This window comes from Dicentrarchus labrax, unplaced genomic scaffold, assembly GCF_905237075.1.
Source record: "Dicentrarchus labrax unplaced genomic scaffold, dlabrax2021, whole genome shotgun sequence".
Taxonomy (NCBI): domain Eukaryota; kingdom Metazoa; phylum Chordata; class Actinopteri; family Moronidae; genus Dicentrarchus; species Dicentrarchus labrax.
This window is the reverse complement of record NW_026136710.1, coordinates 19142555-19161196: the sequence shown is the minus strand read 5'-3', so window position 1 is coordinate 19161196 and position 18642 is coordinate 19142555. Positions and strand designations below refer to the sequence as shown.

At 39.5% G+C, this 18642-nt stretch overlaps 1 protein-coding gene across 1 annotated transcript; it reads right to left on the bottom strand.

Annotated features, from left to right (window-relative positions):
* Nucleotides 1–17: 17 nt before the first annotated feature.
* Nucleotides 18–18626, bottom strand: mamdc4 (MAM domain containing 4). Its single transcript, XM_051412449.1, has 29 exons — nt 17783–18626; nt 15136–15225; nt 14874–15038; nt 14008–14127; nt 13473–13706; nt 13178–13300; nt 12923–13078; nt 12681–12787; nt 12294–12449; nt 11517–11607; nt 11298–11411; nt 10230–10322; nt 9953–10090; nt 9726–9865; nt 8672–8777; nt 8453–8557; nt 5988–6122; nt 5622–5749; nt 5178–5394; nt 4944–5081; nt 4744–4871; nt 4115–4205; nt 3354–3503; nt 3024–3149; nt 2762–2886; nt 2508–2613; nt 1793–1980; nt 1567–1632; nt 18–1052 (listed from the first exon to the last, which is right to left on the bottom strand). Exons 1-29 carry the CDS (start codon nt 17823–17825, stop codon nt 1017–1019), a joined length of 3615 nt encoding a protein of 1204 aa, XP_051268409.1. The 5' UTR covers nt 17826–18626; the 3' UTR covers nt 18–1016.
* Between the last annotated feature and the right edge of the window lie 16 nt (nt 18627–18642).

Sequence of the window (18642 nt, the reverse complement as noted above, 5' to 3'; positions counted from 1 at the left end):
TCACAATGAAAAGCACACTGTTTTAATGCTCAACTTTAATTTCATTTATCATCAGAGCTCAATTACATCTGGTTTCAAAGCGTAGAATAAAGAATACATCTGCCCTACAGTCTTTTTCCAAACAGTTGTTTTATACCATCGTCCTCTATAACCTTTCTTTTTAGTTTTCACAAGGTTTAATCTGTTTCAAGTTATTCTTTTCTTTCTCCTTTCTCATAAACAGAACACTCCACGACTTTCTACAAAGGCAGATTAGAGGTGGAGATATTCTGACTTTTAGCCCTTAATGTGAGTCAGGCTCCATACCCATAATGCAGCCCGACAGTGTCTTGGACCCAACTTTCTTGGTAAACTCACGTCTTTCAAGCTCCATTGCCCAGTTCAGGCTTTCAGTTGTAAATGTGTAGTCTTCGAGCTAAAGCTGAGATCATGACTTATCAAGTTCTTTTCTCGAACTTGACAATGCTTATCTAGAGACACAGAAGACATTATACAACATATTTCACAGGCTGACTAGCACTTTTACTAAGTTAACTTATAAGGGGTGCTCCTTTAAGCCATAAAGAAAGGCTGCTGCTGAGTTCTCCTTTAACTAAACAAACAGGATTCATTGTTGCACCTGAAACTGTTGGAACCTTGCCTCAGATCCAAAATGGATCATAAATCCCCACGCAAACCTTTTTACCATTCATGGGTTATTCCCAGCCTTGATTGAAAGAAAGTTAAACTAATTTCCATCCATGACACGTTAGACATTCCCCTTCTGACTTCCATCCGTCCGTTCACAGGCAGAAAGCTGCAGCCCTCGAGGGCTCCACCAGATCTGAGGCAGATGCACCGATTAGGCCTTCATCAGTGTTTTAGTATGTGGGCTGTGTTAGTGTTATGTGTGTGTGTGTGTGTGTGTGTGTGTGTGTGTATGTCATGTAAGGGCGACACAAGCAGTTCTTCTGCTGTGATATCTCCTTAAATTCACAAAACCACCTTTGGGTGGCAGGACCACCACTCCTCCTGCCTTACGCCACCTCCATCTCTCTGACATCAGAAGAGACCTGCAAAAACAAGTCGTTCTGTCGGTGCGCAGAAACAAATTACAGCCACAAACTGCCCTATAAAAGATAACTTTAACGTAATATCTAATGAACCGTATTAATAATTTGAAGTGAAATTAAAACATTCACCAAAAATGTAGACATTCTCTTTAAATTATTAATAAGAGGAAACAACCTTTTTTTCTCTCTCGATAACAGGTTGATTATCTAATTATCTTGGGATAACAAAGCTCACTTCCTTAAGATAACAAAATAAATAACTAGCAATCCCAAGATAACGTCATTTTAAAAAAATTGCATGCATGCTGGACATTGACTGAAAGTAGAGTGAATAATAATAACTTGACAGGTGAAGCCACAGGAGCGTAGGTATAGAGTGTTCAGGCTCATAGCAACTAATCTACTTGCTGCCCCCTGGTGTTCAAAGATATAGCACAGTTTTAAACCACATGAATAGGGAGTATATTGTTCTTCAAACATTAGTCATAAATAGCATTTAGTACTGTATACTCACAGAGACGTTATTGAAGCCAGCTGCCATTGGATGGTTTTGCACTGATGGAATACTCAAACGGTCTTGCTGAAATGAACACATGACTAATTATTAATCAAAGACAGTAAAAAAGATCATGTTGCTAGCTACATTAAAGCTAAAATCAGGTGCAAACCTTTAAAGGTTCCAAAGGCACAAATTGAACAGGGTGTTTTTTAAAGTGTTGTCAAAAGTCAAATTAACTCACAGTGAGGTCTGGTTCATATGTTTCATTCATGAAACCACCACCAGCTGAGGAAGATGATGATGATGGACCGCTCATAGCCTGTCGGGTTCGCAGGTAGAAAATCAGCAGTGCAATCAATGTGCCGATCAGCAGCAGGACCACGATTACGGACGCTGCAATCCCTCCTGCGTTGTCATGGTTTGGCGAGGCTACAGGTAAAAATGACAGATTTCTCTGGGTTGAATGTTGTTGAAAACATTTCATAAAATGTAAATTCGCAATGCAACAAAATATGTAACATAGGTCTAGCGTTTTTAGACATTTTAATGTTTCAATGTTACTTCTTACTGCTTGAGCAAACTGCTGGCACTTCAAAAAATTATTTTACTGCTGAAAATTTTCAAAAGCATATCATACATTTTTAGCTTTATAAGTTTGAAAGGTGTACTTTAAATTGTAGTGAAGTAAATCGACAATTAGTGAAAAATCACTATGCCTGGAGAGAAAAAAAAACACAATGCGTCATTTTGTTTTTTGTACAGATGAAACAAACATATTTATGCTAAGCTAGCAACAGACTGTAGCTTCTTATAGCTTACAGTAGTAACAATGTTCTCATCTTGCTCTCTCATCTGGTCCAGCTGTTAGCATTTAAAAAACTGAAAAACAGGCATCACACATATGTGGTTAGCAGTGAACGAGCTGAAGAACATGCAAAACCACTGGCACATCTTACTTGTCAGTCCATCTGTGATTTTGTTAGAGCAGCTGATTCCGACCGTGTACTCAATGTCATCCAGAGCGACCACGCCGGTTGTGCCTTTGATTCCTTCAAACACAATCTGTTTACAACAAAAATGACAGCAGAAATAGTCGTCTGTCTCATTGAAGAAACTTACATACAGAACACTACATAGGGTTACAGTTAAAGTTAAATTCTATTTATATGATATATTATGTGTATATTAGTATATACAGAGAGAGTCTGACCTGATATTCCTCAGTAGATGTGATGTTGACATCAAAACGTTTCCACGGTCCTCCCAGTTCACTCACAACCAGCAGTTGATGAGGACTACCTTCAGACAGCCTCCACACATTCAGCCTGCTGTCCGCTGCATACATAAAAAAATAAATAAAAATCAGATGGGAAATACGTCTGAGGGTTTTTACAACGAGATTAATGTGTGGACACAACAACTTGAGAGCTATATCAGGCCGAACCAGGGAACGATAGGACATTGATCCTTACATGAGTGTGGCTTGTAGGCCCAGAATTTCAGGCAGGTGCCTTTGGTCGGCGGCAGGTGAGGGCTCAGCAACTGAGCGTTAAGATTGGCTGCCGTCCGGTTGCTGCTTGGAAAGAACAGGAAGTGACCTGGCAAAAAGGACAGGAAAGACTATTTTACACTTCAGTACATTTTGGGAACATGTGGTTAGATAAAAAAAAACCCACATACATAAATAAAATAAGTTGTGCCTAAAACTGATCAAATTTTTCTCGCTGACTTCAGTGTTCTGTGATCTTTTTCCACAATAACCACAGTCACAGTTGCTCTGTCCCTGTCTCTTTCTGGTTTACCTCTCTCTGTGCCCAGAGTGTGGTCTTCAGGTGGGGTGAGATAGTGCCTCTCTGCCTCCTTACTCGTCAGCTCCCAGTCCAGTTTGTCCAGTTTGACGTTTTGAGTGTTGCTCCAACTGCACATTCCTTTCTCGAGACTACACTTAGAACCTGAGATATTTAGACAGAGAAAAAACGGATAAAATTGTATTGGCACAGTTTTCATTTTTAATAGAAGTCTGTCAATGACGTTGTTTTGTTCAGTCTTTAAATTTGATCCAGGTTGGAAGATTGTAACAGGACAGCCAAAATCAAAGCCACAATGGCTGAAGGTGTGTAGGTAAAGTTCCCAATGGATGAACAATGTATCCTACTATAATAATGCAACTCAATAGACACATCCACTTTGAAACACAGGCTTTCTGTTATGAATGTGTAGTGTCCAAGCCCAAGCCTACATAGTCAGGGTTATTTTTTCTGAATATCCCTCCAGCACCTTTTTGGGCTGAACAGCGCTCACTGTGTTAAGTAAATTGAATATGAAGTTTACTATCTGGGAGTTCCCTTTTAAAGAGCTCAAAAGTTGGGGCGACAAGGAGAAACCAAACTTTATGTTGGTGGATGTAATATTGCCATTGTTACTAGAATCTAACTAAGCTAAATAAAAATTTTAAAAAAGGAGACCTCACAGGTGGTCTAAAATCGTACTGTACGTTTTCTATTAACCTGCACACAAAGTCTGTTGTGTGTTTTTCTTTAATTTTACTGAGACTGATACAAACCTTGATCTCCACACGGGTGAGCTGAAAGGAAGATGTCATCAACTGCAATGTGAGTGTCTTTCCCTCCGGCTCCGACCGCCTCAAACTCCAACTGCAGAGCAGGATAAAGTGCAGCATCGTTTCAGTTTAATCGACAAACACGACATCCTATAACATGGCATCCTCTAAAGTATCTGGGTCAAATTGCTGCTGGAGAGATAGAAAGTTTAACATGATGCTTTTCTTTAAAGCTGAAGTAGGCAATTTAGGCTCTGATTGGTTGTTTTCGTCCAGGCCTGGTAGATTCTTGCAGATGTCAGGATACAGTGAAAGGTTAATGCAAAATGAGAAAAAAAAATCAAATTTTCATGAAAGTTATCTTCTACTGCTTTAAAGACTAGTCTGGCTGTGGATTTTAAAGGCATTTAAAGATGTCTCTGAGTTAAAGAGGTATCTTTAAATTTAAATTAAACAGAAACCGTACATGGGACAGGAGGGCAGCCTGTGGGACAGCATATGATTGTATTATAATTTTAATGAATCACTTCATAAATTCTTTTTAATGCATAAAATAAATAATTGTGTTCTAACTGACCGCTTGAAAAGTCTATTAATTGGTCCAGCGGCTCTCTTCAGCCTCCACACTGTACCTGCCATTCCACAAGGTCAATCGAGATGTTGCCGTTGCCATGGCGCCAGACATCTCCTTGGTTTAGACTGTCAGAGAAGATCTTCACCCTTTCTCCCTTCACTGGCTTCACATACACGATCAGAGAACCTGGAGAAGCAGATACAGTTATACTGTGTTTGTTTTTTGGGTTACTTGTTTGCGTGTGTGAAGGTGTCTCACCAGGATTCTCTCCTCCAATGTGATACCAGAAATGGACGCACTCGGTCTTGGCAATTCCTTTGCGAACAGGGGAGGTGAGGACTGCTGCATCACCAAAAGGAAGGATGTCCGCTCCGGTGTTAGCCATCATGTAGAAACCTATAGGCACGCAACCAAGCAGAGGAAGATCATAATTTGCTGTTTATTTTCGGCAATGCATATAAAAAAATGTCCTTTAATGGGATTTTCTCTCACCCATTTCAGTCTCCAAGGTGTGGTCAGTTTTGGGTCCAGTTGTTGTTGTGGTGTGCCAGCTGCGGTGGAGCCAGAGAGCTTTACCAAAGCTGCTGTACCCACACTGCTGGCCTTCAAAAGAACACATTCTTGGCACGCTGCACGGACGGTCGACAAATGACAGATCGTCAATGGCCACACGCCCGTCAAAACCAGAGCGGACTGCTTCAAACATCAGCTGGTGGTGGGTCAAAGGTCGGAAGGGGTGAATCAGACAGGAAGGAAGATAATGTTAATATATTCTTTTTGCTAATACCTGTTTTTGACTACTAGGATACAAACAACATCCAGAAGTACTTCCTTAAAGCTGCAGTGATATTTAGTTTTACCACATCCAAATGAAACCCTCTTTCACTGTGACATTGAGACATTGGTCATTTCAGGCTGACTGCAGTTATTGCATACCTTAAAGGCTGTGAGCTGGGGTGACACCGGGCACTGAGCTTCGTGCCACATGTTGCCATGAGCTCCACTGCGGGTCCAGAGGACAATTTCATAACCGTTGTTATCTAACAGCTTGACATTCAGGGCACCTGGATGGCATCGGTGGGTAAGGATGGGGCAGTAAGTGTGAGAAGGCAAAAGAAATTATTAAAAATTTCTATATCAGGTAAGTAGGTAATATTTCATTTCAAAACCAACGTATGTTACATTTTGAGACAGCTACTCACGATTAGGATATGAATAATTTATATTCACAGGCTTAACAAAACAGACGCTTTTTTATCATTATCTCATTCTAAACTGCTTTCCATTCACTCTCATCCTTACCTGTGTTCACCCCGTAGATTTTGTAGAAGAAGGACAGGCAGTAAGCATTAGGACTTGGTAACTGTGTGAATGAAATTAAGCGCCCGAACGCACCGCGCAGAGAAGGACTCCACATGTCCACAGAAAGGCTTCTTCCTGGACATTAACAGAAACAAATACAGCAGTATTATCATATACTTTATGATTTATAGTGAGTATTAGTGATGCAATTAATGAGCTTTATACTGAGCTGTGCACATTTACCACAAATAGACCATTACCATACCACAAGGTCTATTAAAAACACCACAATTTATTATTCATTGATATTACTAGGGCTGATTCTGAGGATTTAAAATGGTCATTTTCAAACCATCATTATCTGTCATTATTATATAAGCTGCAGTCTCAAGTCTTAGTTTTGAAAGCAATAGTCAGGTGTTATGGGTGTAATGTTTTTTTGACTAGAATCTTTCGTAAATTTAAAAGCAGAAATGAGGTTTTGTTCAGCAGGATGAAACAGTATGTTTTCACTCTATGCTCCCAGGATACAGAGTGACTAGTGCCAATATATTAATAGTTTGCAGCCTTGAGTCTGTGTTGGGAGTAGAATAATAGCCCAAGTGTCACATGTAAGAATCTCACCCAGATGAACATGACTTGAGGTTTTAGTAGGTTTGATTGTTTTCTCACAAAAAAATTATCTTAAATCAGGAAACTATGAACAATGTGAATATAAATACTGATATATTAAAGCATTACCTAACAGGTAGATTATGACCAAGATGTTAGACTTGTTACATACATACAGTAGATATAAAAAGTCTACACACCCCTGTTAAAATGGCAGGTTTTTGTGATGAAAAAACATGAGACAAAGATAAATCATGTCCAAACTTTTCCACCTTTAATGTGACCTATAATGTGAACAATTCAATTGAAAAACAAACTGAAATCTTTTAGGTGGAAAAATAAAAAACTTACAATAAGCTGGTTGCATAAGTGTGCACACCCTCTTACAACTGGGGATGTGGCTGTATGCAGAATTGACCATCACATTCAAACTCGTGTTAAATAGTAGTAGCCATCATTTAAAGTGACTCTGACTAATCCCAAATAAAGTTCAGCTGTTCTAGTAAGACTTTCCTGACATTTTCCAAGTTGCATCTCAGAGCAAAAGCCATGGTCTACAGAGAGCTTCCAAAGATCAGTCAGGAGAGGGGTACAAAAGAATGTCCAAAGCATTAGGTATACCATGGAACACAGTGAAGACAGTCATCATCAAGTAGAGAAAATATGGCACAACAGTGACCTTACCAAGAACTGGATGCCCCTCCAAAATTGGTGAAAAGACGAGAAGAAAACTGGTCAGGGAGGCTTCCAAGAGGCCTACAGCAACATTAAAGGAGCTGCAGGAATTTCTGACAAGTACTGGCTGTGTACTACATGTGACAACAATCTCCCATATTCTTCATACGTTTGGGCTATGGGGTAGGGTGGGAAGACGGAAGCCTTTTCTTTCAAAGAAAAACATCCAAGCCCGGCTGAAGCATGTGGGAAAATGTGTTATGGTCTGATGAAACTAAGGTTGAACTCTTTGGCCATAATTCAAAAAGGTATGTTTAGCGCAAAAACAACGCTGCACATCATCCAAAGAACACCATACCCACAGTGAAGCAAGGTGGTGGCAGCATCATGCTTTGGGGCTGTTTTTCTTCAGCTGGAACCGGGGCCTTAATCAAGGTGGAAGTAATTATGAACAGTTCCAAATATCAGTCAATTTTGGCACAAAACCTTCAGGCTTCTGTTAGAAAGCTGAAGATGAAGAAAATGTCACCTTTGAGCACGACAACGGCCCAAAGCATCCATCCAAATCAACAAAAGCACGGCTTCACCAGAAGAAAATCAACATTTTAGAATGACCTGAATCCCATTGAACATCTGTGGGATGATCTGAAGAGGGCTGTACACAGGCGATGCCCTCACAAGCTGACAGATTTGGAGCGCTTTGGTAAAGAAGAGTTGGCAAATATTGCCAAATCAAGATGTGCCGTACTAATTGACTCCTACCCAAAAAGACAGAGTGCTGTAATAAAATCAAAAGGTGCTTCAACAAAGTATTAGTTTAAGGGTGTGCACACTTATGCAACCAGGTTATTGTAAGTTTTTTATTTTTTATTTTTCCCCCTAAAAGATTTCAGTTTCTTTTTCAATTTAATTGTTCATTAAAGGTGGAAAAAGTTTGGACATGAACCTGGCATTTTAACAGGGGTGTGTAGGCTTTTTATATCCACATAATTTAAATGAATGATATAATGTGGAATAAACACCTGACACTGGCAACATATAAAGGCTGTTAATGCTGCTGTTTTCTACCAGTGAGGCTAAGGAAAGATTGAAGTAAAGTGTGTGTGTCTGAGATACTCTTAACTCAAAAAATACACTGTATATCCATATCCACTGTTCTGTTTTTTAAATGAGCTTACCATTCCCGATGGTGTGGTCCATCCCATCGAGCACCGTCCAATCAAAGTTGTCACTGTTGTCCTGATACCATCCACATAGCCCCTGTTCAAAGTTACATGACAGTGCTGGCCCAAAAAATAAAACATTTAGTCAAAACACTGAACCATTTCCAGGTCAAATATGAATGTATGCATTATGCAGCATGGTGTGTGTATACTGCAAATAGTAATGAGAGTCACCTGTCGGAGAAGATGGAATATGGCCAGCATGACAGCTGATAAAGCGAACGTTTTTCACTTTAATCTTGGCGGATGGAAGTGTGACAGCATGAGCCTCAAACGCCAGCTGGTAAAGATAAAACAAGGAAAACAAAGGAGCATGAATTAGACTTGAAAATAAAGACTTTCACAAAATTCGACTTATTTTATATTTTGTTTATATAACAATAAAGTAAAGTAAAATAATGTAAAAACAGTTCCACAAGATGCAACTATTTTGTTTCAACCAACTGAAAATGACACGTCCTTGTCTTCCAGCCGCAATGCGTCACCAGACCTTTTGTTGTTTTCTCTTATTTAATGTTACCTTTATGTTTTCCTAGCATTGCAAAAAAAATGTAAGAGAAAAAAAATAAGGCGGAAAGGAAACTTTAAACTTAATCAAAAAAGTCAGTCCATATATCTTTTAACAGAATGCAGTGACTCTTTTTATGTACCAAGTAAAAAATAAATAACTTAAAATGCATTCCCTGTTTAAGTCTGACAAACTCTGTAATGAGACATGTTGCCTCTTGTTGCTATCTTTTTCTTTTCTTTTGCAGCCACTCTTTGTGAAACTGGTTAAAAATTTATTTTACTAAATATTGGACAGAATAGTTTTGGTACCAGCAGGATAGAAGTCTTTAAAGCAGTATTTAAAGATCCCTCCAGGCATTTATACAAATAGTCTGCTTGAAACAATAATGTGTATCTGTGGGTTTTTTTCCGGAACACAAAATATCATTTCCACAATTTTCCACATAAGGTTTCCCTGCTGATAAAAGTGTAAAGGTAAAAGATAAAAGTGATGCCATCTTTGTTTGGCTGGAAGATAAACAACAGATCAAAAATGTACTGTCCAGATAAAAGAAGGTCAAGACTTTGAGGATGTATCAAATGCCTTCTGAATGTTTTCAGATCAATTTTACCTCTATTAATTGACTCATATAAAGTATATTGGTGAGTCAAATCTCAAATCAGATCAAATTTCAGTCTCTACATTATCTATACATTTCAGCCCTGAAAAAAACCTGACCTGGAAGCGATGTTCTCTGACTCCAACAGTCAAGCTGATGTTTTGCCATGCCTCCTCCCCCATTCCTGTTTTCCCACTGAACTCCCACAGTTTAGGCCGAATGCCCAGCAAGCTGTCAATCACCCTGACGGACAGCTCACCTGCAGCAGAGAGACGTAGCAGAGTTGTAGTAAAAGATCTGAGTCGTGTTTCCTGTGGGAAAAAAAAACACAAGTTCATTTAGTTACCAATGTGATCTGGATTCCCAGTTAGTGCAAAATCAAAGCTGAGGGTGCAGGCTGGGCCGGAGGGGCCCAGGAGGGGGGTCCGTGTCTGGGCTTCGGTCAGCTGCTGGCCTGGGGCCTCGGCTACATACAGGTACTCCTCTACAGAATATAAAAGAAACAAATAGCAAAATATTTGATATAATGTAATGTAATAATGTAATATATTAGTTATTTTTTTCACCACTGATAATTAATGAATGCTATAGCTGAGTGGTGTGATGACAGAGAGTATTTGTACCTTTGGATGTAGAATTTTTGTAGCGCACCCAACCTTGACTCCCAATGCTGGTGTCAGTCCAGCCTGAGCTGCCCCCAGTGTAAGAGAAATCCCCTGCACAAAGGATTCATGGACACTCAAATCTCACTCAAAATCAGACAGTTTTGGTTTTTAAAAACAGCAACTTTAAAACAATGATTTACTGCCTGTCATATTAGGTGCCTCTTTTGGCAGGTAAACATTGATTGAAATAATAATTCACCTAAGCATCTTCTGATCCACCACCTCTTTGGATAAGGTTTGGTTAAGTTAAAGGCAGAATGAGTAGGATTTGTCGGTCACAGGTCAACGTGTGTCCACTAGCTTCCTCTTGGATGTGTGCTTACGATCTGGCACCTGTTCGCTAAGAGTTATTGGCTGAGAGCTAAACACCCACTGCCCAAAGGTTGACGGCCCAGAAATGACCCGAAAACAGCAAAATAAGACAATAGAGGAAGAGGCCAGGGTCTCTGCTGATACAGACACTGCCACATACTTCTAGTGGGTCATAAGAGATGGTTGAAAGGGATTATGTTTTTTTGAGACTTTACATAGTTTTTTTTTTTTTATTGCCCCAAAAACAACTAAAACTTCTTGGCTAAGGTTAGGAGAAGATGGTTAAAAGTAACCATAATTAACCTTTGGTAGAGAAATCACTTTGGGTGCAGTAACATCAAAACTGGCACTATCACTCTACTTCCTCCTTTCCTTCTCAGAAACAACCATCGTCCATCATCTGGTCACAAGACATGGCTAGTGAGGAGAACGACAAGCATTGTTTTTTAATGTTTGACCAACCAATGCTGAAGATTTTCGTGGTGTGGACATGCCTGCTCCTCCTTGGGTCTTTTTTTTTTTTTAAGGCCACAGGCTTGTAAACCTTTTTTAAAAAAACAAGTCTGCTTTTCTTACTTACCAACATTTTAGAAATATAATAACAGCATTTTGTAATTTTCTCATTTCAGGGGACCCCCCTGGTGGCCCCGTTTATTTGGACCTTTGCAGCCTTGTTGACAGTGAAACTTGAGGAATTAGTATCAGTAGACTCACCACATTTGGCTTCATCCTTTGCTTCTGCACAGTCACGATGAAAATCGCACATCTTGTCCGGTGTAGTACATGGGTGTTCAGGAGGCTTAGGGAATTTTGCCCAGGTATTATTTTCTGTTAAAGAGGAGGATGTGAAATGGCAGATTTATCATACCACAGAGGGTATGTACTCTCATTCTTTGCAGATGTGGAATCATTTTTTAATTCAATTAATTTTACCAGATGATAGGCGGCATTCAGGAGACAACATAATGCTGTCGACACCGATACCTCCATATGCAAAGTTCCTGATTGCTGCCATTATCAAAATCTGTAATGAGGGAGGAAAAAGGTTGGAAAGTTTACAGACACAACAGCAAGACAATGAACTGCATAACAGGATTACCTGAGATGTATTTGAGGTCATTTAGGAACAGCGTTACACCATTACATAACGCCAGAAAGACAGTAGGTAGCGCTGATTTCTGTCACCACGAATGATTATTTATGCTCCTATGCACCTGCAAATATCAGTATGGCTACTGAACTCAAAACGTTCGGTATCACTTGGACCCTACTACCAGATGCTTGTGAGAATTTACATGTGTACTCTTACATTTCACCCTCCTCTTCCTAAAGTGAAGGGTAAGCTACAGTGGCTGCAAAACGCGCAAAAAAACACCCCCATCTAGAGCCAGACTCCATGGAAGGCAACCTGTGGCATCTGTAGATAAAAGCGGCTCATTCTAAGGTGACAAAAACACAATGATTCATATGTTCAGTTGATTATACACTAATAAACACAAACCTATGATTATTATATTCACTTTCTGCCAATAAATCCTCCTAAATGTTACACACTGGACCTTTATATCCATCTGCATCTGTGATAAAATTATAAATAAATACTGTCTAATAATTGTATTTAGTTATCAATCTTCAGCATCAATATCTCTGTTTTACAGATGTTAAAGGACACATTGTTGTTATGGCAACAAACTCAGGTGAAGTACTCACTTGGAAAGTGGAGTTGGTGACAATCTCCACCTCTGCCTTCACCCAAACATCGCCTAAAGCACCACCCCTCTCCCACACGGGGTAGATGCTCTGATCTGCCACCAGCACCGTCAGACCACCCGACCTCGGCCCGAACTGGTGAGTGTACATCACCATCTACCGTGGAAAGATACGCAAAAATTATAATAATTGTCAAATTACGTTAAAATTATGTTTAGAAATATTATTTCTAAATTGAAATATTTAAACATAATTATTGGGGGAAAAAATGAAATGTCAGTTTATATTATTTTATATTTTCTCCATTGATATTTCCCTTTCCCCATATTTTTAATCTTGAAGAGTTTCAGTAAGTCTGACTACAGTAGGAACCAGGGTGGGACTCACCTTGCAAGGATGTGAACTATTGGTGGGTTCAAGGCGGGGACTTTGGAAAGCCGCCCAGTCACTACCAGTCAGACCACCATCAGGGACAGTGACATACAGGAAGTGACCTGTAATAATAATAATGAAATCCCTTATTTATTTATTATTATAATTATTTATATTTAATATATGTAGTATTACTTTACAACTCCAAATAATTACCGAACTCATGAAACAGAACAGCTTTCATCGGAGTATGGTACCTGTTTTACTGTTGGTGGAATGATCCCTGCCTGGTCCTTTCAGAGGATCCGTGATGGAAATTTTCTCCTGATTTGTCCTGACCCATTTCAGTGAAGATAATGATGTCAGGTCCCAGTTGCACATGTCAATCTCAAAGTCACAGGCCTTGAACGCAGCTGGAGTCGCAATAAAAACACACAGCTTACATTAAATGGTGATGTATAAATGGTGGTGTCAGAGGGAATCTCTCTGCTGTAATTCAGATGATTTCTCACCACAGCTCCCCTCATCAGTACCGTCACCGCAATCGTCACTGCCATCACACCACTGCCGCTCCTCCACGCAGACCTCATTCTTGCACTTCATGCCAACTGGACACTCTTTACCAGGAAGTGGCACTGATGATGTAATGAGAGAAAAACAACAGCACAATAATCATTATGGTCCTTCTCATGGCGCTGCAATTTTAATTTTTGATGTTAAATGAATTGATTCTAATTAAATGCTGGTGGGACACTCTAGACTCCATAGAAATGCTGCACATGAATAGGATCATTTTGAAGGACTCACGGGGGAAAGCACAGTCCAGAAATTCCAGCTGGTCTATTGCCACATCTCCTCTCCGTCCCTCGGTGCGCTGCGAGCTAAGACGGATTTGGAAGGGAGTGGAAATACGGCCAAGAAAGATGGTGCCCTCCCTCCAGCCACGGATGCTGGTGGCTTCAGGACGCCACACAACAGCCTCCTGAGAGCCCTGATGAAGGACAGATGCCCATAAGGGTGTGGGGTCCAGACCTGTGTGACCTACAGGTCACAGATACAGATAGATAATTATTAGTAGGACCGCTGCAGAGGAAATTAAATCTCGTCACAGTGTACACAACAATAAAATCGACCAAATTAGAATTATAATTAACCATAAATTACAAATAGGAAACGGATGGTAACCAATATACAGTATATGAAATATATATAAAAACTGCTAGTACAAGTACTACAAAATACCATGAAATCATGTCTTTTAACATTTTGTTTTAAGATGTACGAGAAGCTGGCCAAAGCAGGCAGTTTGAATGTATGACCTGTATTCATTAACGGTCGTTACCTGAGTCCCACAGGAAATATCTCAGACGAAGGCGACAGGTTGGTGAAGACTGTTTCATCTCTGGGGAGATTAGAACTGCAGTGCTGAGACTCTTCACTGCGCTCACTCCCATAAATGAACCTGTGTGATGGGAAATATATTTATGAGCTTTTATTGCTGTTAATTGATATTGACAGCTGAAAAGAGGAGAGGAAAGGGGGAGGGGGTCGGGCACGCAGAAAAGGGCCACAGGCTGGAGTCCAACCCATAGCCACTGCAGTAAGGACAGCCTTTGTACGTGGGGGGCCACAGAATTATCAACAACTCTGCAGCTATACAGTGCTTTTCAGCCTCTTTCGGCTTATAGTTTTGCTAAGCTAACTGTAAAAACATAACAGTGTGTGGTGTTGTATTAACAGCAGGTTTCCACTTCCCTTATGTGGCAAAAAACACAAAACAAAACAAAGATACACATGAAAATTGATACGTAAAACACAAACAAAATACTTAAAATACATTAATTAATAATTTTTGCCACTTGGGGGCAGTGGAAATAAGCTGTAAACCCAACACTGACATATCACCTTTTAAGTTGATATGACAAACTTTTAGCGTGCATTTGCCTAGCTTCACAAGCAGCAGTTACGGTGCAGCATTGGGAGTTATGTTTCTGTTCATTCTCTTTTTAGCTCTGTTTTGGTCTGCACCAACTCCTGAGGGAAATATCTGGCTCTTTAGCTGCTAAATGAGCACATTTTCTGGGCCTTGGCACTCTGGCATTTAAAAGGTGCTTGATACTTTCAAAGACACCTGTGGCACCTACAACCTGACGAGAAAAAGACAAAACAAAATAAAAAAGGGATTAGTGACTGTGTGTTAAACTATACCTGTAGCTGTCCCGGTGGTGTAGTCAGAGGACGGCCCGCTGTCGGGCAGCGTATCCCCTCTCTGACGATGCTCCCAGTTGTACTCTGCTGCATTGATGGACTGGTCAGTCCATCCACACATTCCTGCATCCTCAAAGTCACACTCAAACGTCTTTCCTCTGTAGCCTTGAAAGGTGTAAAAGAAATAATAGTTAACTTTCGAATGTACATCAGATCAGGTGTCAACCTGTGTAGATACAATGCCCTCTCTGTAAAAACTTACCGCAGTCTTGCTCATCGCTGCAGTCAGAACAGTCACACACAAAATCACATTTCCTCTCAGGACTCTGACACTGAGCCCAAGAACCAGCCACTGTAGAATAAGATAAAATATCAAAGTTAACTAATACGGAATAAACTGATAACTGAAACATACAGTGAGAGATCATTTTTTCTGAAATTATTTTATCCAAATGTTTTGGTTTTGTCCATTTCTGTTCTGGCCAGTGGTAACAACATTATTATTAAAGTCCTTTATTTAAGAAAAAGTTGAAATATTAATAGATTAAATAATTAGTAAATTTTACATAACTAAAAAGCAAATATAAGCAATACCTAGATTATGTCACACATATATATATATATATATATATTGGGGGCAGCTGTGGCTCAGGAGTAGAGTGCTCCAATCAGACGATCAGCGGTTCGATGAACCCCATTGATGCTGTGTGCTGTGCCATCGGTGCACAAATGTGTGTGAATGAACTCGTTTTAGTTTCTGATGAGCAGATGGCCTTGCATGGCTGCTTCTGCCATCAGTGTATGAATATATGTGAAACGGTGAATGTGACCTGTAGCCTAAAACACATTAAGAAGTTGGAAGACTAAAAAGACGCTATGCCAGTGCAGTCCATTTACTATTTGACATAAATATCCAGCCCAGAGATGTAGACAAACCTTTCATCAGATAATATATGTGCAACATCAAATGTAGAAGTTCTTTTCAAGAATGCTGTACAAAAAGAGAAATACATTCAACTGTGTGCTGTATGTAAATACTGATGATGGTTTGGGTGACACCAGGTCTGACTTTTTAATTAGCATATTATCAGCTTCTCTCATTTAGCAAAACAATCTTCATTCAAGGTCTAACTACTTATATGTTCTGAAGCTTTTGACCGTATCAGAAAGTTTTCATCATAGCAAGAAGTTTGTTCAGTTGTCATGGAAATGAAGATTTAGAAACTTTCCATTATTCTGAGCACTTTTTGGACTATTCCATCCATGTTTTTATTCATTTGGATCTCCTGTAGCTCAAGGCTTTTCTCTGAACAGTCCGTATTAAATTCACAATCAAAATAAAACAAACGTCAAGCATCGTCTCCTGATGTAGACCAAGGGATAAGGTTGACAGCTCTGGAACGAGCAGGGAAGTGGACCTTTATTGGAGACATGTCAACTGACTGACTGATTCCAAGGTCAAGAATGAACTCTCAGCTTAACTCGTGCGTGTTTGAATTAAAACTCTAATTGTGAAAAGTAACAAGTAACTCCAGACGTCAGATAAATGTAGTAGTGGAGTAGAAAGTACAACATTTTTAATTTAAAATCAATTGGATGAAACTATAGTCTACCTAAAAGATCAGAACAGTACAAGTAATTTCCATCCTTGCCTCTGTTCGAAGGCTTTAATCTCACAGATTACTCAACCCCAAACTCTCTTATCAGGATTTATAACTGTCAAAGATTTATGGCACAACTAATGCCAACAGGCTCAAAGGCCGGAGAGAAGTAAACGGGTTAGCACCAGCAGCAAAATGTCATCCGTCCATCCAAAGGTCTCTGATTAAGACTCAAGACTTTGTGTTTCAGTGACCCGCCAGCTGGAAATCACACACAACACAAACACAGATTTAATTAGCTGGATTATTCACTTTAATTCATGAATGTATCTGTATTTTTCTATTTGACATACATATGGTACTGCAAATGAGTGTGACATTTTTACCTTTTTTTCTTTTCCTTTTAAAACAAAATAAATATGTAAACACTGTAAGAACACAATCTAAAATGTAACGTGTGAACTTGAAATAAAGTATATATGTCCTACTGTATAAAAAAAGATTTGTTAGATTAGTAGTGAGGATGAGACAGGTTGAGAGAAAATGTCTTAACTGGTTTTATCATTTGTATGGAAAAACCAATTAAAAACTATCTCTATCTCTAGGTAATAACAACGTAAATGGAGGTTACGAAACCACATGAAGTCGCCAAAATGAATCATAGGCAGTGCAACATAACTGGGGTTAAAATTGATACGTGTGAGCAGGGCCAGAGGCAGGATTTTTGATTTAACGTGCCCCCAGTCCACCTACCACAAAAAAAATTCTGACCAGCCTCCCGGGGAAAAAAAACATTATTTTAATGGCACAGTGTTTTATGGTACACTTACATCTAGTCAAATCTAATACATACTGAAATTATCCTATAAGAGAACCATCGCGTGTACGTTTATAGAATCTCCAGGTAGTCAAACCTCGCCAAAATTTTAAGAAAAGATACAAAGGACCTCAGTGTCTGTGACGGTATCTATGGTCCTGTGTTTGAGAGACTAAAGACAACCGGTGAAAGTGATTAATGCCAACAGAGAAACATTTTTTTAACTCTTGAGCTTGAAAGTTCATTCCTGACCTGAAACAGTAGATTAGGTTCATTTTATAAGTGGTTGTAAGTTCTGGAAGAAGCTATTAAGTGTTAAGCCTTTTTGACAGACTTTTAGAGCTTGTTAGAAACTTTTCAACACTGAGTTGTGTACTTAAAACTTCTCTATGAATGACACCATACCACAACCACCAACAGTAGCATTATTTCGACAGAAAAGTGTTACTAAAAACTCTTTTTGAATGGAGTCTGGCTGAATGTGCTCTTACCAAGCTGCAGAGTCAACAGCAGGATGAGGGCTGAGCTCCTCATCGTCGTTTTTCGTCCACCGCCTGATCCGTGTGGACACAACCTGGAGAGTCTGTACTACTTGACTCTGATCTCTTCTCCCCTTGTAAGAGATAAAACCTGGACTTTAAATTCTCCCAGCATGCAACTGCAACAACCCGTCATAAAACAATTTCCTTGAGTTTTCCGCAGTATATAGGCTACATCCGTACGTTTCTCAATAACTGAAGTAGATACATAGCAGTTTACCCCAACTATAAGTTGGACTTTAGCAGTTGGGGGGTAAAGTGCCTTGCTTAAGGGAACTTAGTTTAGTTCAGTTTTCTAGAAGGTCTCATGCTACATTCATAATGTTGGCAGTACGTGAAAAACAGGAAATGTGGAAGTTAAACTAAAACCAGCTATTTATATCACGTTACATGATTTTTCGGGTTTATTAAATAAGTTAGTATATATTATAGTTCATTAGCTCAATGGACTGTATTAGTGTTATTGTCAGTTTTTATGTCAGTCATGTCTTTGCAGCCATTTTACCACTTCTGTAGTTCTTTTGGCCACGAGGGAGGACTAGAACAGCTAGAAAGGCTTAATTTAGACCACTGTTGCCTCCATATACCAATAACCAATGCCCTCAGCTCTACAGAGCCTTCTGGAAATTGTTTTGGTCTTTACAATCCGCAACTTGACCCTTTTGATTCAAGAAAGAGGGATGTGTTAGCATTAAATACGGTCCTGAAACCTGACTTTAAATAAATGTTAACATTGCTCGCTGTCTGCTGGCAACTGTTAGCTAATGGAAAAAAACAGCATATCTAGCATCCTCTACTTTCAGCACAGTGGT